Here is a 25,777-nt window from a genome sequence, read left to right as displayed (position 1 = left end):
ATTTTTTTTTTTAAGAGGAAGCCTTTGAAAGCCTTTGTCAGAAGAAGGCAGAGCAAAAAGACTGCTCAGGACCCAGGGAATGACATAGTGGTGAGTTCCCTGCATTTCTTATTATTGCAGATACTCCAGACAAACCTCTCTTTAGCCAAAACTCAGGAAAAGAACAACCTTGCAAGAAAGAAAACTTTTAGGATATAACCATTTCTCTCCAGGAAAAAAAAAACAGAGAAAAACTGTAGCTCCACCCATTCCACAAATACCACTAGCCAAGTGGGAAGTCTAGACTTCCATTCTTGCCAGGTTCTAACAAGGCTTTCCAGTCTCCCAGCCTTCCAGTGGGTGTGGTGTCAGAAAAGGCTCAGTAAGGAGCTAGGACTTTAAATCTTACCCAAAAAAGAAAAAAAATGACTGTGCTGCCCTTTGTGCAATATCAATTAAGATCTCTTGGGAAACATGGAATTCCACAGTTATCTGGCAGTAAAAAGGTTCTTCCCAATAGTCAGTGTTGAATTGGTACAGTCAGAACTTACAGAACTGCCCCAAAGTAATAAAGCCAAGTCCCAATCCATGGTGTCAGGAAGTGTTAATGAGGTGCTCCTCTCCCTCCCAGCCATGTAGGTATCAATGGAAGTTAGAGCCCACTATCTAACTTACACAAGGTTAGAGCTCCCCATCTAACATTACAGAACAGTAATGAGATGATCCCCTCCCTCAGTGTAATTGAAGGGCAAGTGAAAAATATGGATTTCTACTCCAGCAATGGGTGCTTCCCAGGTGGTGGTGCTGCTGCTGCTGCTAAGTCGCTTCAGTCATGTCCGACTCTGTGCGACCCCATAGACAGCAACCCACCAGGCTCCCCCGTCTCTGGGATTCTCCAGGCAAGAACACTGGAGTGGGTTGCCATTTCCTTCTCCAGTGCATAAAAGTGAAAAGTGAAAGTGAGGGCACTCAGTCGTGTCCGACTCTCTGTGACCCCATCGACTGGAGCCTACCAGGCTCCTCTGTCCATGGGATTTTCCAGGCAAGAGTACTGGAGTGGGATGCCATCACCTTCTCCGCCAGGTGGTGCTAGTGGTAAAGAATCTGCCTGCCGACGTAGGAGACGTAAGAGACCCAGGTTCAATCCCTGGATCAGGAAGATTCCCCTGGAGTAGGAAATGGCAACCCTATCCAATATTCTTGCCCAGAAAATTCCATGGACAGAGGAGCCTGGTGGGCTACAGTCCATGGGATTGCAAAGAGTCAGAAACGGCTGAGTGAACGTGTGCGTGTGTGCACACACACAGACACAAAATGGGGCAGTAAACCCCACTTCTACTTTCACCTGACGGTAATGGAGCAGTAAATTTCCCTGTCAAAAGAGTGTCAAACAAATCCTGCTACAAATGAAGTTTAAACAAGATCCAGTTCTCAAAACATAATACCCCAAGTCTCTAAATTTTAACTGAACGTCACTGATCAAAGAACCAAGAAAATCTCTACTTAAATGAAACAAAAAACAAACAAAATCAATAGAAACCAACACTGAGATGACAGAGATGCTTAAATTATCTGACAACAGGGAGGTCCTAAGATGGCGGAGGAATAGAACAGGGAGACCACTTTCTCCCCCACAAATTCATCCAAAGAACATTTAAACGCTGAGTAAATTCCACAAAACAACTTCTGAATGCTGGCAGAGGACATCAGGCACCCAGAAAAGCAGCCCATTGTCTTCGAAAGGAGGTAGAAAAAAATAGACAAAAAAAGAGACAAAAGAGGGAGGGATGGAGCTCTGTCCTGGGAAGGGAGTCTTAAAAAGAGAGAAGTTTCCAAACACCAGGAAACACTCTCTCTGCCGAGTCTGTGGCGAGCCTTTGAAGCACAGAGGGCAACATAACAGGGAGGAAAAATAAATAAATAATTAAACCCCATAGATACGAGCCCAACAGTAACTCCCCTAGCAGAGAAGCAGCGCAGATACCTGCATTTTCCACTAGCAAGCGGCGGCTGGGCAGGGAGGCACGGGCCGCATTGCTTAGAGTAAGGACCCCGGGCCTGAATGCCCTGCGGGCAATCTGAGCGAATTAACTTGGGCTAGCAAATCAGACTGCGAGATAGCTACCACGCGAAAAGCCCTAAGACACCACCAGGCCTGTGCACAGAGCAAAGAACTGAACAGAACTAGCCGGCTGTACACCATCCCCCTCCAGTGACAGGCAGCCAGAGCCAGAAGAGGGCAATCGCAGCCCCAGAGAGACAGTATCTACCAAACTGCAAGCAGGCTTCTTTGCTAACTAAGACTTCTTGGGGCTCTGGACATCTGCCTGCGAAGGTGCGCCAGTTGTACACCCAGAAAACCGAGTGGCAGGGACAGGAGCCGATAAGTTGCAGCGACCCCACTCATCCAACACCTCATCACCTGAGCTGCTCAGACCTGGGAAGGGCCCAACACAGGCTGAGGTAGCCCTCAGCCTCTGAGGACTACCCAAGTGCCTGAACTTGAGCAGCTTAGACCTGGGAGGTGCATGCAGCCCAGGGCTGGCCTCGGACGGTTCCTGGCAGAGCAACCTAGATCCTGAGCAGTGTGGGCAGGGAGGGCACATGCTCTGGGAGCGGGGGCAGGCCCAGTGTGGCTGAGACACTGAGAGCACACGTCAGTGTTATTTATTTGCAGGGTCCCTCCCTCCCCACAGCACAAAAGAACAAGTAAGCCTACAGAAGTGTCCACCACCGCCCCCTTGTGTCAGGGCAGAAATCAGACACTGAAGAGACCAGCTAACAGAAGAAGCTAAAACAGAGGGAACAGCCTTGGAAGTGACAGGTGCAATAGATTAAAACCCTGTCGTTAGTACTGACTACATAGGAAGGGGCCTATAGATCTTGAGAAATATAAGCTGGACCAAGGAACTATCCAAAAATGAACTGAGCCCACACTGCCCACAACAACACCAGAGAAAGTCCTAGGTATATTTTTACTATTTTTATGATAATCCTTTTTTTATTTTTAATTTTTAAGTCCTCTATTACTCCTTTAATTTTCATTTTTATAACCTACTATTACTTTGCAAAAAAAAAAAGACCTTATTTTTTAAAGGAAATTTCATATATCTATATTTTTTATAATTTTTGTGACTTTTTTTTTCTTCTTTTCTTTAATATTGTATTTTTGAAAATCCAACCTCTACCCTAGATTTTTAATCTTTGTTTTTTCATATTTGTTATTAATTTTGTACCTTTAAGAACCCAATCTTCAGTACCCATTTTTACCTGGGAGTGAGATTACTGGCTTGACTGCTCTCTTCCCCTTTGGACTCTCCTTTTCTTCTACCAGATCGCCTCTGTCTCCTCCCTTCCCCTTCTCTTCTCTACCCAACTCTGTGAATCTCTGTGTGTTCCAGATGGTGGAGAACACTTAGGGAACTGATTACTGGCTGGATCTGTCTCGCTCCTTTTGATTCCCCCCTTTTATCCTCCTGGCCACCTCTGTCTCCTTCCTCCCTCGTCTCTTCTCTGTATAACTCCGTGAACATCTCTGAGCGGTCCAGACTGTGGAGTGCACTAAGGAAGTGATTACAGGCTAGCTTGCTCTCTCCTCTATTGATTCCACCTCATCTCATTCGGGTCACCTCTAACTCCCTCCTCCCTCTTCTCTTCTGCATGTAACTTTGTGACCCTCTCTGGGTGTCCCTCACTGTGGAGAAACTTTTCATCTTTAACCTAGATGTTTTATCAATGGTGCTGTATAGAAGGAGAAGTCTTGAGACTACTGTAAAAATAAGACTGAAAACCAGAAGCAGGAGGCTTAAGTCCAAATCCTGAGAACACTAGAGAACTAACTCCAGGGAAAATTAATCGACAGGAGCTCATCAAACACCTCCATATCTACACTGAAACCAAGCATCACCCAAGGGCCAACAAGTTCCAGAGCAAGACATAGCACACAAATTATCCAGCAACACAGGAACACAGCCCTGAGCTTCAATATACAGGCTGCCCAAAGTTACTCCAAACCCACTGACATCTCATAACACATTACTGGACACTTCCTTACATTCCAGAGAGAAGAAATTCAGCTCCACCCACCAGAACACCGACACAAGCTTCCCTAACCAAGAAACCTTGACAAGCCACCCATACAACCCCACCCACAGCAAGGAAACTCCACAATAAAGAGAACTCCACAAACTGCCAGAATATAGAAAGGCCACCCCAAACTCAGCAATATAAACAAGATGAAAAGACAGAGGAATACCCAGCAGGTAAAGGAACAGGATAAATGCCCACCAAACCAAACAAAAGCTGAGAGAATTCAGCACCACCAAAAGAGGAAGAGATAGGGAATCTACTTGATAAAGAATTCCAAATAATGATAGTGAAAATGATCCAAAACCTTGAAATCTAAATGGAATCATAGATAAATAGCCTGGAGACAAGGATTGAGAAGATGCAAGAAAGGTTTAACAAGGACCTAGAAGAAATAAAAAAGAGTCAATATATAATGAATAATGCAATAAATGAGATAAAAAAAACACTCTGGAGGCAACAAATAGTAGAATAATGGAGGCAGAAGATAGGATTAGTGAAGTAGAAGATAGAATGGCAGAAATAAATGAATCAGAGAGGAAAATGAATTAAAAGAAATGAGGACAATCTCAGAGACCTCCAGGACAATATTAAACGCCTCAACATTTGAACATAGGAGTCCCAAAAGAAGACAACAAAAAGAAAGACCATGAGAAAATACTTGAGGAGATAATAGTTGAAAACTTCCCTAAAATGGGGAAGGAAATAATCACCCAAGTCCAAGAAACCCAGAGAGTCCCAAACAGGATAAACCCAAGGCAAAACACCCCAAGACACATGTTAATCAAATTAACAAAGAACAAATATTAAAAGCAGCAAGGGAAAAACAATAAATAACACACAAGGGGATTCCCATAAGGATAACAGCTGATCTTTCAATGGAAACTCTTCAGGCCAGGAGGGAATGGCAAGACATACTTAAAGTGATGAAAGAAAATAACTGCAGCCCAGATTACTGTACCCAGCAAGGATCTTATTCAAATATGAAGGAGAAATCAAAAGCTTTACAGGCAAGCAAAAGCTGAGAGAATTCAGCACCAGCAAACCAGTTCTCCAACAAATGTGAAAGGATATTCTCTAGATAGGAAACACAAAAAGGGTGTATAAACTCAAACCCAAAACAATAAAGCAAATGGCAACGGGATCATACTTATCAATAATAACCTTAAACATAAATGGGTTGAAAGCCCCAACCAAAAGACAAAGACTGGCTGAATGGATACAAAAACAAGACCCCTATATATGTTTCTACATGAGACCCACCTCAAAACAGGGGACACATGCAGACTGAAACTGAAGGGCCGGAAAAAATATTCCACGCAAATATAGACGAAAGAAAGCACGAGTAGCAATACTCATATCAGATAAAATAGACTTTAAAACAAAGGCTGTGAAAAGAGACAAAGAAGGACACTACATAATGATCAAAGGATCAATCCAAGAAGAAGATATAACAACTATAAATATATATGCACCCAACATAGGAGCACTGCAATATGTAAGACAGATGCTAACAAGTATGAAAGGGGAAATTAACAATAACACAATAATAGTGGGAAACTTTAAGAACCAACTCACAGCTATGGATAGATCAACTAAACAGAAAATTAACAAGGAAACACAAACTTTAAATGATACAATAGACCAGTTAGACCTAATTGATATCTATAGGATATTTCACCCCAAAACAATGAATTTCACCTTTTTCTCAAGCGCACATGGAAAATTCTCCAGGATAGATCACATCCTGGGCCATAAAATCTAGCCTTGGTAAATTCAAAAAAATTGAAATTCCAAGCATCTTTTCTGACCACAATGCAGTAAGATTAGATCTCAATTACAGGAGAAAAACTATTAAAAATTCCAACATATGGAAGCTGAACAACATGCTGCTGAATAACCAACAAATCACAGAAGAAATCAAAAAAGAAATCAAAATATGCATAGAAACGAGTGAAAATGAAAACACAACAACCCAACACCTGTGGGACACTGTAAAAGCAGTGCTAAGGGGAAAGTTCATAGCAATACAGGCATACCTCAAGAAACAAGAGAAAAAATCAAATAAATAACCTAACTCTACACCTAAAGCAACTAGAAAAGGAAGAAATGAAGAACCCCAGGGTTAGTAGAAGGAAAGAAATCTTAAAAATTAGGGCAGAAATAAATGCAAAAGAAACAAAAAAGACCATAGCAAAAATAAACAAAGCCAAAAGCTGGTTCTTTGAAAGGATGAATAAAATTGACAAACCATTAGCCAGACTCATCAAGAAACAAAGGGAGAAAAATCAAATCAATAAAATTAGAAATGAAAATGGAGAGATCACAACAGACAACACAGAAATGCAAAGGATCATAAAAGACTACTATCAGCAATTATATGCCAATAAAATGGACAACGTGGATGAAATGGACAAATTCTTAGAAAAGTACAACTTTCCAAAACTGAACCAGGAAGAAATAGAAAATCTTAACAGACCCATCACAAGCATGGAAATTGAAACTGTAATCAGAAATCTTCAAGCAAACAAAAGCCCAGATCCAGATGGCTTCACAGCTGAATTCTACCAAAAATTTAGAGAAGAGCTAACACCTATCCTACTCAAACTCTTCCAGAAAATTGCAGAGGAAGGTAAACTTCCAAACTCATTCTATGAGGCCACCATCACCCTAATACCAAAACCTGACAAAGATGCCACAAAAAAAGAAAACTACAGGCCAGTATCACTGATGAACATAGATGCAAAAGTCCTTAACAAAATTCTAGCAATCAGAATCCAACAACACATTGAAAAGATCATACACCATGACCAAGTGGGCTTTATCCCAGGGATGCAAGGATTCTTCAATATCTGCAAATCAATGTAACTCACCACATTAACAAATTGAAAAATAAAAGCCATATGATTATCTCAATAGATGCAGAGAAGACCTTTGACAGAATCCAACATCCATTTATGATAAAAACTCTCCAGAAAGCAGGAATAGAAGGAACATACCTCAACATAATAAAAGCTATATATGACAAACCCACAGCAAACATTATCCTCAATGGTGAAAAATTGAAAGCATTTCCCCTAAAGTCAGGAACAAGACAAGGGTGCCCACTTTCACCACTACTATTCAACATAGTTTTGGAAGTGTTGGCACAGCAATCAGAGCAGAAAAAGAAATAAAAGGAATCCAAATTGGAAAAGAAGAAGTAAAACTCTCACTGTTTGCAGATGACATGATCCTCTACATAGAAAACCCTAATGACGCCACCAGAAAATTACTAGAGCTAATCAATAAATATAGGAAAGTTGCAGGATGTAAAATCAACACACAGAAATCCCTTGCATTCCTATACATTAATAATGAGAAAATAGAGAAATTCAGGAAACAATTTCATTCACCACTGCAATGAAAAGAATAAAACACTTAGGAATATATCTACCTAAAGAAACTAAAGACCTATATATAGAAAACCAAAACACACTGGTGAAAGAAATCAAAGAGGACACTAATAAATGGAGAAATATACCATGTTCATGGATCGGAAGAATCAATGTAGTGAAAATGAGTATATTACCCAAAGCAATCTATAGATTCAATGCAATCCCTATCAAGCTACCAATGGTATTTTTCACAGAGCTTGAACAAATAATTTCACAATTTGTATGGAAATACAAAAAGCCTGGAATAGCCAAAGCAATCTTGAGAAAGAAGAATGGAACTGGAGGAATCAACCTGCCTGACTTCAGGCTCTACTACAAAGCCACAGTCATCAAGACAGTATGGTACTGGCACAAAGACAGAAATATAGATCAATGGAACAAAATAGAAAGCCCAGAGATAAATCCATGCACCTATGGACACCTTATCTTTGACAAAGGAGGCAAGAATATACAATAGAGAAAAGACAATCTCTTTAACAAGTGGTCCTGGGAAAACTGGTCAACCACTTGTAAAAGAGTGAAACTAGAACACTTTTTAACACTGTACACAAAAATAAACTCAAAATGGATTAAAGATCTAAACGTAAGACCAGAAACTATAAAACTCCTAGAGGAGAACATAGGCAAAACACTCTGACATAAATCACAGCAGGATCCTCTATGACCCACCTCCCAGAATATTGGAAATAAAAGCAAAAATAAACAAATGGGACCTAATTAAAATTAAAAGCTTCTGCACAACAAAGGAAACTTTAAGCAAGGTGAAAAGACACCCTTCGGAATGGGAGAAAATAATAGCAAATGAAGCACTGACAAAGAACTAATCTCAAAAATATACAAGCAAGTCCTACAGCTCAATTCCAGAAAAATAAATGACCCAATCAAAAAATGGGCCAAAGAACTAAACAGACATTTCTCCAAAGAAGACATATAGATGGCTAACAAACACATGAAAAGATGCTCAACATCACTCATTATCAGAGAAATGCAAATCAAAACCACAATGAGGTACCATTTCACACCAGTCAGAATGGCTGTGATCCAAAAGTCTACAAGCAATAAATGCTGGAGAGGGCATGGAGAAAAGGGAACCCTCTTACACTGTTGGTGGGAATGCAAACTAGTACAGCCACTATGGAGAACAGTGTGGAGAGTCCTTAAAAAACTGGAAATAGAATTGTCTTATGACCCAGCAATCCCACTGCTGGGCATACACACCAACGAAACCAGAATTGAAAGAGACACGTGTACCCCAGTGTTCATCATGCACTGTTTATAATAGCCAGGACATGGAAGCAACCTAGATGTCCATCAGCAGATGAATGGATAAGAAAGCTGTGGTACATATACACAATGGAATATTACTCAGCCATTAAAAAGAATACATTTGAATCAGTTCTAATGAGGTGGATGAAACTAGAGCCTATTATACAGAATGAAGTAAGCCAGAAAGAAAAACACCAATACAGTATACTAACGCATATATATGGAATTTAGAAAGAGGGCAATGATAACCCTGTATGCGAGACAGCAAAAGAGACACAGATGTATAGAACACTCTTTTGGACTCTGTGGGAGAGGGAGAGGGTGGGATGATTTGGGAGAATGGCATTGAAACATGTATAATATCATATATGAAATGAATCGCCAGTCTAGGTTTGATGCAGGATACAGGATGCTTGGGGCTGGTGCACTGGGATGACCCAGAGGGATGGTACCAGAAGGGAGGTGGGAGGAGGGTTCAGGAAGGGGAATACATGTACACCTGTTGCGGATTCATGTTGATGTATGGCAAAACCAATACAATATTGTAAAGTAATTAGCCTCCAATTAAAATAAATAAAGTTAAATTAAGAAAAATTATCTGACAACAGATAAAATATATCTGACATAAAAAATATCTGACAAAAAATTCAACAGATGGGCTCAACAGCAAAACTGAAGGGACAGAGAACAGAATCAGTGAACTTGAAGAAAGAAAAATAGAAATTATCAAATCTGAAAACCAGAAAGAAAATAATTTGCAAAATAATAATAATTATATATATATATATATATATATATATATATATATATGTTAGTCAGAGCTCAAGTGGGGGTGGGGGGGAGGAACAAGCCAAAAGACTGAGCATTGCCAGGAGAATGTATTCAGGGCTCTGAGGCATTCCCTGTTGAGAGACCAAATTTTCAGCTTGATTAGTAAGGGTTTTTATTTGTCGGGAAGATGCCCTGGAGAAGGAAATGGCAACCCACTCCAGTATTCTTGCCTGGAGAATCCCATGGACAGAGGAGCTTGGTGGGCTACAGTCCACGGGTCTCAAAGAGTCGGACACGACTGAGCGACTTCACTTTCACTTTCACTTTATATATATATATATATATATATATATATGAACGGAGGCCCAGAGACCGCTAACAAGATATATAAATTCACGTTATTGGGGAGAGGAGAAAAGGATGAAACCAAAAATGTACTTGAAGAAATAATAGCTGAATAATTTTTCCAAAATTTGGCAAAGAAAAACATATAGAATTAAGAAATAGTGAATTCCAAAGAAGATAAACCTAAAGAAATTCACACCAAGATATACTATACTCAAGCTTCTGAAAACTGAAAACAAAACAAAAATATAGAAAGCACCAAGGAAAAAATACTTTCTTATATACAGAGGGAAACTAAAATCTAAAAACCTTCTGCATAGCAAGGAAAACCATCAATAAAATGAAAAGACAACCTACTGAATGGGAGAATATATTTGCAAACCATATATCTGATAAGGGGTTAATACAAAGAGCTCAAAGAACACAATAGCAAAAAAAAAAAAAAAAAGAACATAAGCTAAAGAGACATTTTTCCCAAACGGCACATGAAATGTTCAACGTCACCAATTATCAGGGAAATGCAAGGCATTATGTTAAGTGGTCCTTTTCATCATGGGGGACTGGAATGCTAAAGTAGGAAGTCAAGAGATACCTGGATTCAGGCAGGCTTGGGCTTACAGTACAAAATGAAGCAGGACAGAGGCTAACAGAGTCTCACCAAGAGAATGTACTGGTCATAGCAAACACCATCTTCCAACAACACAAGAGAAGACTATACATGGACATCACCAGATGGTCAATACTGAAATCAGATTGATTATACTTTTTGCAGCCCAAGATGGAGAAGTCAGCAAAAACAAGACAGGGAGCTGACTATGGCTCAGATCACAAACTCCTTATTGCCAAATTCATACTTAAATTGAATAAAGTAGGGAAAACCACTAGGCTGTTCAGGTATGATCTAAATCAAATCCCTTGCATACAATGGAAGTGAAGAGTAGATTCAAGGGATTAGATCTGATAGAGTACCTAAAGAACTATGGATGGAGGTTCATGACATTGTATAGAAGGCAGGGATCAAGACCATAACCAAGAAATAGAAATGCAAAGAGGCAAAATGGTTATCTGAGGAAGCCTTACAAATGGCTGAAAAAAGAAGAGAAGTGAAAAGAAAATGACAAAAGCAAAGATATACCAATCTGAGTGCAGAGTTCCAAAGAATAGCAAGAAGAGATAAGGAAGCCTTTCTCAGTGATCAATGCAAAGAAATGGAGGAAAACAATAGAATGGGAAAGACTAGAGATTCCTTCAAGAAAATTAGATACCAAGGGAACGTTTCATGTAAAGATGGGCACAATAAAGAAAGAAACAGTATGGACCTAACAGAAGCAGAAGATATTAAGAAGAGGTGGAAAGAATACACAGAACTATACAAAAAATATCTTAATGACCCACGAAGGTGTGATCACTCACCTAGAGCCAGACATCCTGGGATGCGAAGTCAAGTGGGCCTTAGGAAGCATCACTACGAACAAAGCTAGTGGAAGTTATGGAATTCCAGCTGAGCTATTTCAAATCCTAAAAGATGATGCTGTGAAAGTATTGCACTCAATATGCTAGCAAATTAGGAAAACTCAGCAGTGGCAATGGACTGGAAAAGGTCAGTTTTTTTTCAATTTCCAAAGAAAGGCAATGCCAAAGAATGTTCAAATTGCCGCACAATTGCACTCATGTCACACATTGGCAGGTAACGCTCAAAATTCTCCAAGCTAGGCTTCAACAGGACGTGAATCGAGAACTCCCAGATGTTCAAGCTGGATTTAGAAAATGCAGGGGAAACCAGAGATTAAATTGCCAACATCTGTTGGATCATAGAAAAAGCAAGAGAATTCCAGAAAAACGTCTCCTTCTGCTTCATTGACTACACGAAAGTCTTTGAGTGCGTGGCTCACAATAAAATATAGAAAATTCTTAGAGATGGGAATACCAGACCACTTTATCTGCCTCCTGAGAAATCTGTATGCAGGTCAAGAAGCAACAGTTAGAATCAGCCATGGAACAATGGACTGGTTCTAAATTGGGAAAGGAGTTTGTCAAGGATGTATATTGTCACTCTGCTTATATAACCTATATGCAGATTACATCATGCGAAATGCCAGGCTGGATAAAGCACAAGTGGAATCAAGATTGCCAGGAGAAATAGCAATAACCTCAGGTATGCAGATGACGCCATTCTTATGGCAGAAAGTGAAGAGGAACTAAAGAGCCTCTTGATGAAGGTGAAAGAGAGAGGGAAAAAGCTGGTTTAAAATTCAACATTCAGAAAACTAAGATCATGGCATCCGGTCCCATCACTTCATGGCAAATAGATAGAGAAACAATGGAAACAGTGACAAGCTTTATTTTCTTGGGCTCCAAAATCACTGCAGATGGTGACTGCAGCCATGAAATTAAAACACACTTGCTCCTTGGAAGAAAAGCCATGACCAACCTAAACAGCAGAGACATTACTTTGCCAACAAAGGTCCGTCTAGTCAAAGCTATAGTTTTTCTAGTAGTCATGTACAGATGTGAGAATTGAACCATAAAGAAGGCTGCACATAGTGAAGAATTGATGCTTTTGAAGTTTGGTGTTGGAGAAGACTCTTGAGAGTCCCTTGGACAGCAAGGAGATCAAACCAGTCAATCTTAAAAGAAATAAACCCTGAATATTCATTGGAAGGACTGATGCTGGAACTGAAGCTCCAATACTTAGGCCACCTGATGAGAAGAGCCGACTCATTAGAAATAAGACCCTGATGCTGGGAAAGTGTGAAGGCAGGAGAAGGGGATGACAGAGGAAGAGATGGTTGGATGGCATCACTGACTCAATGGACATGAGTTTGAGCAAGCCCCGGGAGATGGTAAATGACAGGGAAGCCTGGTGTGCTGTAGTCCATGGGGTTGCAAAGAGTTGGACACAACTGAGCAACTGATGTTAAGTGAAATAAACAGAGAAAGAAAGACAAATACTGTATGATTTCACTCATATGCAGAATATAAAAAATAAAAAAACTCATAAACAAATTGATGGCTATTAGAGGGGAAGGAGGTTGAGGGGTAGGTGAAATGGCTAGAGAGGGAAATTTATAGTGACAGTAACTAGACTTTTTGTGGTCATCACTTTGTAGTGTACACAAAGATCAAATTATTATGTTGCATGCTTGAAACTAATATAATGTTATAATTCAATTATCCCAATTTTTAAAAAACTGAAACAAATGAAATCTTACTTTTTTCTAAATTACTCCCTGGCACTGTTTGTTCCCAGTCTTTTGAAGGTACACTTGCTTTACTACTTGAGTTAATCATAGATCGTTTTGATGGTAAAGATGAAAGCTCCATAGCATTGTAAGAATCATACAAATCCCAAGCCGTGGACATTATACCTAAATAAAGAAAAGGAAGGTAAACATGACTTAAAAGCAAATTATAATATTTTAGCTTATACATAGCTAGCTAAAGCAAAATCTAAGGTAAGAATATCTATTGTTCAGGGAAAAAACATTATTGTTTTACAACAATGGCAAGAAATAGTTAATGATGCCCATGGATTATAGCTTGCCAGGCTCCTCTGTCCATGGCATTCTCCATGTCAGAAAACTGGAGTGGGTAGCCATTCCCTTCTTCAGGGGATCTTCCCAATCCAGGGATCAAGCCGAGGTCTCCAGCATTGCAGGCAGACTCTGTACCATCTGAGCCACCAGGGAAGCCCCAATTTTAGTTTAGGTAACATCATTACATTTGTTCATTGGACAAAATTTAATTAACCTAAGAAACAGAAAACCTAGGAAACAGATATTATGTACATGCCATAATTATGTACAAGTTAGAATAATAAATCATGATTGTGACTTCCTAATTCTATACTATCATACACTATTGAAATCTTATTTTAGCTACTATCAGAAAAATGGTATTCCTAACTATACCTAAGTTTTGAGTATTTCTGAGTGTAAGATTGTGTAAATAGTTTTTTAAAGTTTTAAAATATTGTTTCTATCTACTGGTTTAATTCAGACTATATTAGCCATATAACATTTATAGAAAGATAATTTTATTTTAGCTGAGTAAAACGACATGATTACTGTAAAAGAAATGGTAAATAACACTTACATTTCCATAACCTAGAAACAACTGGTAACATTTTCATGCATGTCCTTCCAGATTGATATAAATATATATGTTAACACATGAACAAATACACATGCATTTTTAAATTAAAATGATCTCATATCACACACTTCTTAAAAGAGTTTTTACTATAGTATATAATACACATAGAAAACAAACTGTCTCTATGAAATGTACCAAGTTTTAGAATTTAATTGTATTTTTAAAAGTTAGCCAGGAACACTAATACATTCATTGAATTATCCATTTATTTGAAATGCAACTTCTATAATAAAGTATTGTATGTGGACTGTTAGGTAGGAAAATTTTGTCAGTTTTTCTGAATCTTTACAGAGGTAACTTCAGCTAAATTGACATTTCTGGCTTCTCTATGTCCCTCATTCACACATTACCAGGCAAAGAGAAATGACTAATCCTACAGGAAAGTTTAGGAGATGGAATTACAACTTTGCCACTTCTGGATTCTTTTGTTAAGTCTGCTCATTTGCAGAAAGCATGCATTCTCATCTGTTCTCACCCATGCAAACAAGGTCTGCGTTTTCTAGCTGTGCCAATTATTGTTGATAAGATCTATTCTGAAGGGAAGAAATAGCAAGTCCACTCAGCTGTGGATGAAAGGCTACATGTTTCAATTAACTTCATCAGTAGTAAAGGCACTTTTAAAAATTTTCCATCTCTTCTATTGATCCATAGTCTCAATATTTACTTGATTTTCATCAAATTCTTTAGTATAAACTGTAGCATTGGTTTTAAAAATTCCAATTGGAGTATAGTTGATTTACAATGTTGTGTTAGTTTCAGGTGTATAGCAAAGTGAGTCAGTTATATACATACATATATCCACTCTCTTTTATATTCTTTCCCCATATAGGCCATTAGGGAGTACTGATTAGAATTCCCTGTGCTAACTAAGAAAAAAGTACTAATATCATATGTGAAAGAGAGGATGTCCCTGCTGATTCCATGAACATTAAAAAGATAACAAAGGAACACTATGAACAACTCTATTCCAATAGATTTGACAGTCTTGATGAAACTGACCAATTCCTTGAAATACACAATCTGCCAAAACTCACACAAGAAAGAATAGACAATCTGTATAGCCCTATCTCAATTAAGGAAACGGAGTCATAATTAATAATCTTCCAAAACTAAAAGCACTGGGCTCAGATACAGGGATTGAATTCTACTAATTTAATTTAAGGAGAAAATTGCACCAATTCCCTGTAACATCTTTCAGAAGATAGAAATAGAGGGAATACTTAACTCGTACTTTGAGGCCAGCATTAATCTAATACCAAAAACAGACCATAAGAAAGGAAAATGGCAGACCAACAACTTTCATGAACATAGATGCAAGAATCCTCTACAAAATATTAGCAATCAAATCCAACAATATATAAAGAGAATTACACACGGCAACTAAGTGGAGTTTCTCCCAGATATGCAAAACTAGTTCAACACTGGAAAACTGATTGATGTAATCCATAATATCAGGCCAAAGAAGAAAAGTGACTTGATCATATCAACAAATTCAGAAAAGGCATTTGGCAAAATCCAACACTCATTCATGATAAAAACTCACAGTAAACTAGGAGTAGAAGCGGAACTTCCTCAACTTGATAAAGAACACCTACAAAACCCAACGAGTTTCTTCTAGAAACTAGAAAATATTTCACTAACATCAGGACAAGACAAAGATGTCTCCTCTTACCACTCCTTTCAACATCATACTGGAAGTCCAAGCTAATGCAGTAAGATAAGAAAAAGTAAATGCTAATAAAAGAAATACAGAATGGAAAGGAATAAATAAACTGTTTTTGAACTCAGATGACATAATCATCTATATAGAAAACCTAAAAGAATTAACAAAAAAACTACTGAATTACCAAGTGATTACAGCAAAGTTTCAGGGTACAAGGTTAACACTATACAAAAATCAACCTATTTGCTATATATTAACAATGAACAAAGGAATCTGAAATTTGAAACAATATGATCTACATTAGTACCCAAAAGTGAAGTAGGAATAAGTCTAACAAAATATGTACAAAATGTATTATAAGGAAGACTACAAAACTCTGACGAACAAAATTAAAGAATGAAATAAATGGAGAGATATTCCATGTTTACTGATAGCATGACAACTCAGCATTGTCATGATGCCTGTCCTGCCCAAATTGATCTATAGATTCAGAGCAATTTCAATCAAATCTAAGCAAGTTACTTTTGTGCATATCAACAAACAGATTCTAGGGGAGACTTTCAAGATGGTGGAGGAGTAAGACATGGAGATCATCTTCCTCCCCACAAATACATCAAAAATACTTCTGCATGTGGAACAACTCCTACAGAACACCTACTAAATGCTGGCAGAAGACCTCATGCTTTCAGAAAGAAACCAACACAACATGTAAAGCAGTTTTCCTCCAATTAAAAAAGAAGTGAACTGACAGAAAGGAACTGATTCTAAAGTTTACCTAAAGGGACAAAAGACCTAGAAAAGCCAGCACAATATTGAAGACAAAGAAGAAAATAGGAGCAGTGACACTACTCAACCTGAAGACTTACTACACTGCTACAGTAATCAAGATAATGTGCACGGAACAGAACAGAGAGCTCAGAAATACACTGGCATTAACATAGTCAGCTAATCTCTGTCAAAGGAACAAAAATAGATGAAGCAAAGATAGTCTTTTCAACAAATGGTGCTGGAACAAACTGGACATCCAAGCACCAAAAAAAAAAAAAAAAAAAATTAATCTAGATACAGATCTTACATCCTTCAGGAAAATTAACCAAAAACTTGTTTTAAAACTAAAAGTAAAAGGCAAAACTAGAAAACTCATAGAAGAAAATATAGGCAAAAATTTAGATGACCTTGAGTATGGCAATGACTTTTTAGGAACAACAGCAAAAGCACAATCTATTAAGCAATAATTGATAATCTGGGTTTCATTAAAATTAAAAATCTATGCTCTGTAAAAGGAAATGTCACGAGAATAGCAAGACAAGCTACACACTGGAAGAAAACATTTGCTAAAGATACAATTGAAAAAGGACTTTTGTCCAAAATATACAAATATCTTTTGATCCTTAACAATAAGAAAACAAACAACCAAATTTTAAAATGGGCCAAAGAACCTAATAGATACCTCATAAAAAAAACAGACATACAGGTGGCAAGTAAGTATATGAAAATATACTCCTCATCATATGTCATCATGGGAAAATAAGTTAAAACAAAAATGAGGGGAATTCCCTGTGGTCCAGTGGTTGTGACTTGGCACTTTCACTGCTGGAATCAGGGTTTGATTCCTAATCGGTGAACTAGAATTCCCCAAGCCACAGAGTATAGCCAACCCCCACCCAAACAAACAAAAATAAGTTACCACTGCACACTACTAGAATGGTCAAAATTTGGAATACTGACAACACTAAATGCTAATGAGAACGTGAAACCAAATAAACTCTCCATCACTGCTGGTGGGAATGAAAATGGTATGATCACTTTAGAAGGCAGTGTGGCTATTTAAAAATAAAAATAAAAATACTGTTTCCATACAATCCAATAATCACATTCTTCAATATTTACCCAAAGGACTTTAAAACCTATATATACACAAAAACTTGCACATAGATATTTATTATACCAGCCTTATTGATAATTGCCAAAACTTGAAACAATCAAGATGCCTTTCAGTAGGCAAATGAATAAATTAACTGTTGGTACATCCAGATAAAGGATAAATAAGAATCTGGCTACCTATGGTTTTACAAGCCTTCTGTGAGGGAGGAGAGGATTTCAAGGAGTCTCTGTGTATAGCATTCAGTATGCATTGGGGTTTTTGTTTGTTTGGGGTTTTGTTTTGTAGTTTTTTTTGTTTTGTGTAAGTACCCATTGTATAGTCAGAGCTATGGTTTTTCCAGTAGTCATGTATAGATGTGAGAGTTGGACCAAAAAGAAGGCTGAGAGCCAAAGAATTGAAGCTTTTGAAACTGTGGAGCTGGAGAAGACTCTTGAGAGTCCCTTGGACTGCAAGATCAAACTAGTTAATCCTAAAGGAAATCCACCCTGAATATTCATTGGCAGGACTGATGCTGAAGCTGAAGGTCCAATATTTTGGCCACCTGATACATAGAGCTGACTCACTGGAAAAGACTCTGATACTGGGAAAGATTGAGGGTAGGAGGAGAAAGGGGCGACAGAGGATGTTTTTTACAAAGCATCACTGACTCAATGGATACGAATTTGAGCAAACTCCAGGAGACAGTGAAGGACAGGGAAGCCTGGCATGGTGCTGTTCATGGGGTCACAAAGAATGACTCAGTGACTGAACAACAAAAACAACCCATGTCTTGATCTGTGCCTGGTATTCTCCATCTAAAAAGCCTCTATTTTGTCCTCTCCAGAGTAAAATTTTTGACATCTTACAGGGTAGAAGATGGAAAGTTTCTCAGAGAAGGTACTTTATTCCTTTTGTGACTGAATTATATTTCATTATATGTATTTACGAGTCTTCCTGATAGCTCAGTTGGTAAAGAATCTGCCTGCAATGCAGGAGACCCTGGTTCAATTCCTGAGTCAGGAAGATCCACTGGAGAAGGGATATGCTACCCACTCCAGTATTCTTGGGCTTCCATTGTGGCTCAGCTGGTAAAGAATCCGCCTGTAATGCGAGAGACCTGGGTTCAATCCCTGGGTTGGGAAGATCCCCTGGAGAAGGGAAAGGCTACCCACTCCAGTATTCTGGCCTGGAGAATTCCATGGACTGTGTAGTCCATGGGGTCACAAAGAGTCGAACATGACTGAGAGACTTTCACTCACTTCACATATGTATTTACACACTTTGTCTGTTCATTCATTTACTGATTGACATTTCAGTTGTTTCTACTTTTTGACTGTGGTAAATATTGCTTCCAAGAATATGTGTGTACAGGTATTTGAGTACTTATTTTCAATTCTATGAGGTATATACCTAGGAGTGGAACTGCTGAGTCATAAGGAAAGTCTTTCTCATTATTTGAGGAATTACCAAACTGTTTTCCAGAACAGCTGCACCATTTTACATTCCCAGCAGCACTGTATGGGAGCTTCAATTTATCAACTTCTTTGTCAACACCTGTCCTCTGGCTTGTTCTTTTTAATTATAGTCGTTTAACGTGGGAGAATCAGCAACTCATTGTGGTCTTGACTGTATTCTCTAATGACTAATGGTGTTTAACATATTTTCTTCTGCTTATTGGTCATTTGTTTTCTTCCTTTGGAAAACAAGTTCAAGTCTTATGCCCACTGTTTTATTGTGTTGTCTTCTGGTTCTTGGATTATAAATGTTCCTTATATAGTCTGGATACTAGACCTCAAGAGAAATAGGATTTGCAAATATCTTATTCCATCATGCAAGTTGTCTTTTCACTTTTTTGATAGCTATTTGATGGACAAAGCTTTTAATTTTGACGCAGCTCACTATTTTTTCTTTTGTTCACCATGATTCTAGTGTCATATCTAAGAATCTACTGTCAAGGCAAAGGTAAAAATATCTACCTCAATTTTTTCTAAGAGTTTTATAATTTTGGCTCATCCCACATCCAAGGGCAAAGGAGATGCCCCAGCAGGACAGTAGGAGGGGCAAAATCGCATATAGAATCAAACTGTATACTTGCCAGAGACACTCAGAGGGCTCAAACAAACCTTGTGCGCACCAGAACCAGAGACCCTACAGAGACTGAGACAGAACTGTGTTTGAGTGTCTCTTGCATAGGTACAGGTCAGCAGTACACTGCTGCAGGAGTTACGGGTGCAGTACACCTGGGTATGGCATCAGTGCTCTTGGAGGAGGTCGCCATTAACCCCACCACAGAGCTGCCAGAACTTACACAAGAATGGGGAAACAGGCTCTTGGGGGGCACAAACAAAACCTTGTTTGCACCAGGACCCAAGAAAAGGGAGCAGTGACCCCACCAGAGACTGACCAAGAGTTGCCCATGAGTGTCCAAGAGTCTCCGGTGGAGGCATGGGTTGGTGGCGGCCTGCTGCAGGGGTTGGGGGCACTGAGTGCAACAGTGTGAGCATGGGACCTTTTGAAGGATGTCACAGTTATCTTCATCACCTTCACCATAGTTTGGCCTCAGGTCAAATAACAGGGAGGGAACACAGCCCCGCCTATCAACAGAAAATTGGATTGAAGATTTACTGAGCATGGCCCCTCCCATCAGAACAAGACCCAGTTTCCCCCTCAGTCAGTCTCTCCCATCAGGAAACTTCCATAAGCCTTTTATCCTTCTCCCATCACTTCATGGCAAATAGATGGGGAAATAGTGGAAACAGTGGTTGACTTTATTTTGGGGGGCTCCAAAATCACTGCAGATAGTGACTGCAGCCATGAAATTAAAAGACATTTACTTCTTGGAAGAAAAGTTACGACCAACCTAGGTAGCATTTTAGAAAGCAGAGTCATTACTTTGTCAACAAAGGTCAGTCCAGTCAAGGTTATGGTTTTTCCAGTAGTCACGTATGGATGTGAGAGTCGGACTATAAAGAAAGCTGAGCGCAGAAGAATTGATACTTTTGAACTGTGGTGTTGGAGAAGACTCTTAAGAGAGTCCCTTGGACTGCAAGGAGATCCAATCAGTCCATCCTAAAGGAAATCAGTCCTGGGTGTTCATTGGAAGTACTGATGTTGAAGCTGAGGCTCCAATACTTTGGCCACCTGATGCAAAGAGCTGACTCATTTGAAAAGACCCTGATGTTGGGAAAGATTTAAGGCAGGAGGAGAAGGGGATGACAGAGGTTGAGATGGTTAGATGGCATCACTGACTAAATGGTCATGAGTTTGGGTAAACTCCAGGAGTTGGTGATGGACAGGGAGGCCTGGCATGCTGTGGTTTACGGGGTTGCAGAGAGTCAGACACGACTGAGTGACTGAACTGACTGACTGATCAGAGGGTAGAAAAATGAAAACCAGAATCACAGAAAACTAACCAATCTGATCACATGGACCACAGCCTTGTCTAACTCAATGAAACTATGAGCCATGCCATGTAGGGCCACCCAAGATGGACAGGTCATGTTGGAGAGTTATGACAAAACATGGTCCACTGGAGAAGGGAATGGCAAACTACTTCACTATTGTTGCCTTGAGAACCTCATGAACAGTATGAAAAAGCAAAAAGATAGGACACTGAAAGATGAACTCCCCAGGTCAGGAGGTGCCCAATATGCTACTGGAGATCAGTGAAGAAATAACACCAGAAAGAATAAAGAGACAGAGCCAAAGCAAAAACACCCAACTGTGGATGTGACTGGTGATGGAAATAAAGTCCAAGGCTGTAAAGAACAGTGTTGCATAGGAACTTGGAGTGTTAAGTCTATGAATCAAGGCAAATTGGAAGTGGTCAAACAGGAGTTGGCAAGAGTGAAGATCAACATTTTAGGAATCAGCAAACTAAAATGGACTGGAATGGGTGAATTTAACTCAGATGACTGTTATTATCTACTACTATGGGCAAGAATCCCTTATAAGAAATGGAGTAGCCATCATAGTCAACAAAAGAGTCCGAAATGCAGTACTTGGATGCAATCTCAAAAACAACAGAATGATCTTTGTTTGTTTCCAAGTCAAACCATTCAATGTCACAGTAGTCTAAGACTATGCCCCGACCAGTAATGCTGAAGAAACTGACATTGAATGGTTCTATGAAGACCTACAAGACCTTCTAGAAATAACACCCAAAAAAGATGTCTTTTTCATTATATGGGACTGGAATGCAAAAATAGGAAGAGATAGCCAGAGTAACAAGCAAATTTGGCCTTGGAGTACAGAATGAAGCAGGGAAAAGGCTAATAGCATTTTGCCAAGAGAACGCACTGGTCATAACAAACACCATCTTCCAACAACACAAGAGAAGACTCTACATGTGGACATCACCAGATGGTTAATAGTGAAATCAGACTGATTACATTCTTTGCAGTCAAAGATGGAGAAGCTCTATACAGTCAGCAAAAAAAAGACCAGGAGCTGACTGTGGTTCAGATCATGAACTCCTTATTGCCAAATTCAGACTGAAATTGAATAAAGTAGGGAAAACCAGTAGGCCATTCAGGTATGACCTAAATCAAATCCCTTACAATTATACAGTGCAAGTGACAAATAGATTCAAGAGATTAGATCTGATAGCATGCCTGAAGAACTATGGATGGAGGTTCATGACACTGTACAGGAGGTAGGGATCAAGACCATCCCCAAGAAAAAGAAATGCAAAAAGGCAAAATGGTTGTCTCAGGGGGCCTTACAAATAGCTGTTAAAATAAGAGAAGTGAAAGGCAAAGAAGAAAAGGAAAGATATACCCATTTGAATGCAGAGTTTCAAAGAATAGAAAGGAGAGATAAGAAAGCATTCCTCAGTGACTAATGCAAAGAAATAGAGGAAAACAATAGAATAGGAAAGACTAGAGATCTCTTCAAGGAAATTAGAGATACCAAAGGAACATTTCATGCAAAGATGGGCTCAATAAAGAAGAGAAACAGTATGAACCTGACAGATGCAGAAGATATTAAGAAGAGGTGGCAATTGAATGGTTCTATGAAGAACTATAAAAAAAGATCTTCATGACCCAGGTAATCACGAGGCTGTGACTAGAACCAGACATCCTGGAATGTGAAGTCAAGTGGGCCTTAGGAAGCATCAATACGAACAAAGCTAGTGAGGCGATGGAATTCCAGTTGAGCTATTTAAAATCCTAAAAGATGATGCTGTGAAAGTGCTGCACTCAATATGTCAGCAAATTTGGAAAACTCAGCAGTGGCCACAGGATTGCAAAAGGTCAGCATTCATTCAAAACCCAAAGAAAGGCAACGCCAAAGAACGCTCAAACTACCACACAATTGCACTCATCTCACATGCTAGCAAAGTAATGCTAAAAATTCTCCAAGCCAGGCTACAACAGTACATGAACCCTGAACTTCCAGATGTTCAATCTGAATTTAGAAAAGGCAGAGGAACCAGAGATCAAATTGCCAACATCCATTGGAACATTGAAAAACTGAGAGAGTTACAGAAAAACATCTACTTCTGCTTTATTGACTATGCCAAAGCCTTTGACTCTGAGGACCACAGCAAATCATGGAAAATTCTTCAAGAGATGGGAATACCAAACTACCTGAACTGCCTCCTGAGAAATCTGTATGCAAATCAAGAAGCAACAGTTAGAACTGGACATGGAACAACAGACTGGTTCCAAATTGGGAATGGAGTAAGTCAAGATTGTATATTATCACCCTGCTTATTTAACTTATACAGAGTACATCATCAGAAATGCTGCACTGGATGAAGCACAATCTACAATCAAGATTGCTGGGAGGAATATCAATAACCTCAGATATGCAGATGACACCACTCTTATGGCAGAAAGTGAAGAAGAACTAAAGAACCTCTTGATGACAGTGAAAGAGGAGAGTGAAAAAGTTGGCTTAAAACTCAACATTCAGAAAACTAAGATCATGGCATCTGGTCCCATCACTTCATAGGAAATAGATGGGGAAACAATGGAAACAGTGAGAGACTTTATTTTTGTGGGGCCCCAAAATGACTGCAGATGGTGATTGCACCATGAAATTAAAAGACACTTGCTCCTTGGAAGGAAAGTTATGACCAACCTAGATAGCATATTAAAAAGCAGAGACATTACTTTGCCAACAAAGGTCTGTCTAGTCAAGGCTATGGTTTTTCCAGTGGTCATGTATGGATGTGAGAGTTGGACTATAAACAAAGCTGATTGCTAAAGAATTGATGCTTTTGAACTGTGGTATTGGAGAAGACTCTTGAGAATCCCTTGGACTGCAAGGAGATCCAACCAGTCCATCCTAAAGGAGATCAGTCCTGGGTGTTCGTTGGAAGGACTGATGTTGAAGCTGAAACTCCAATACTTTGGCCAGCTGATGGGAAGAACTGACTCATTTAAAAAAAACCGTGATGATGGGAAAGATTGAAGTCAGGAGGAGAAGGGGACAACAGAGGATGAGATAGTTGGATGGCCTCACCAACTTGATGGACATGAGTTTGAGTAAGCTCCAGGATCTAGTGATGGACAGGGACACCTGGTGTGCTGCAGTCCACGGGGTCACAAAAAGTGGGACACAACTGAGTGACTAAACTTAACTGAACATTTTTGAGGTAATTTTTGCATATGATATGAGGTCTGAACCCAACTTTATTCTTTCACATGTGGCTATCTAGTTGCCCCAGCACCAGCTGATGGTCTTGGCACCTTCATTAAAAATCACTTAACTATATATCTGAGGGTTTATTTCTGGGACCCCTATTCTATTCTTCTGGTTTATATATCTATCTATTTGCTGGCACAACCTATTTTGATCATAACTTTATAGCAAGTTTTTAAACCAGGAAGTATGAGGTCTCTAACTCTGTTCTTTTTCAAGATTATTTTTGCTACTTGGGGATCCCTTGATATTCCCTTGATAAATTTTAGGATGGTTTTTTTTTTTCTGTTGTCGCAAGAAAGTCTTTGGGGGTACTTCCCTGGCAGTCCTGTGGTTAAGACTCTGTGCTTCCACTATAGGGGGTGCAGGTTCATCCCTGGTCAGGGAACTAAGATCCCACCTGGCTTACAGCATGACCAAGAAGTGAAAATTAAAAAAAAAAATTTCAAAGTCTTTGGCATTATTCTGGGTGGTATTCACATCTTAATAACCTTAAGTCAATTCATAAATACAGAATGTATTCCCATTTACTTAGGTATCCTTTAAAATTTTCAGCAATATTTTATAGTTATCAGTGTACAAGTTTTTCATCTCCTTAATTATATTTATTGTCATATTTTATTATTTTGATGTTATTAGAAACACAATTACTTTCTTAATTTCCTTTTTGGAGTGCTCATAGGTAGTATGTAGAAATACACATGAATTTTGTGTGTTAATTTTATATCATGCAACTTTTCTTTTTATTGTAACTATATGTTTATTTAACATCCATGTTAATAAACATGTTAAATGTTTAAATAGACATTTTATTTAAAATGTTTATACGTTAAATAAACCTGTTGTGGTAATCATTTCACAATACATGTAAATCAAACCATCATGTTGTACTTATACATTGATACATATCGATTATTTCTCAATAAAACTGGGAAAAACAGTCTCTTGTTAGAAAACACATAGATGGATCATGGTTTTTTCTTACAGTATTTTTGATGTTTACTGTCTTTTTTAAATCCATCCCGCCAACTTTTACTCTTTAATTGGAGTCTTTAATTCACTTATTTAAAGTAATTATCATTTAGGAAGGACCTCTGATGCTTTTAATTTGTCTTCTTTATGTCATACACTTTCTTTATTCTTTAAATCCTCCATAATTGTCTTCTTTTATGTTTGGTATTTTTTATAGTGTATCGTTCTTATTCCTAGTTTTCTTTTCTGCAATTTTTAAGTTATTTCTTGGTGATTGCCTTGGGGATTAAAATTAATTTCTTAAAATTTTAACAATCTACTTTAAAATAATACTACTTTACTTCCATTATATAAACTGCTTCTATACAGCTAAATCCCATCCACTTTAAGTTGATGTCATAAATTATATCTTTAAACTTTGTATGCCTAGTAGCATAGATTTAGAATTATTATTTAATGCATTTATTTTAAATCACATTGCAAAAATACAGGAGTTACAAATCAAAATTATAATACTGGCTTTTGTATTTACCTATGTAGCTACCTTTTTCAGTGTTCTTTATTTCTTTCTATGTCTTTGAGTTACTT

General features: G+C 38.6%; 1 protein-coding gene across 1 annotated transcript in view; it reads right to left on the bottom strand.

The window, feature by feature from the left end:
* The window catches only part of DNAI4 (dynein axonemal intermediate chain 4), a 105,608-nt gene that overhangs the window by 39,615 nt on the left and 40,216 nt on the right, over positions 1-25,777 (bottom strand). The window contains 1 exon segment of the mRNA XM_052638055.1: positions 13,097-13,252. Coding sequence (XP_052494015.1) covers positions 13,097-13,252 — 156 coding nt within the window.

The sequence above is a fragment of the Budorcas taxicolor genome, chromosome 3 (genome assembly GCF_023091745.1).
Source record: "Budorcas taxicolor isolate Tak-1 chromosome 3, Takin1.1, whole genome shotgun sequence".
NCBI classification, from domain to species: domain Eukaryota; kingdom Metazoa; phylum Chordata; class Mammalia; order Artiodactyla; family Bovidae; genus Budorcas; species Budorcas taxicolor.
Note: the sequence above shows the minus strand (reverse complement) of the source record. Positions and strands in the feature narration are given on the sequence as shown.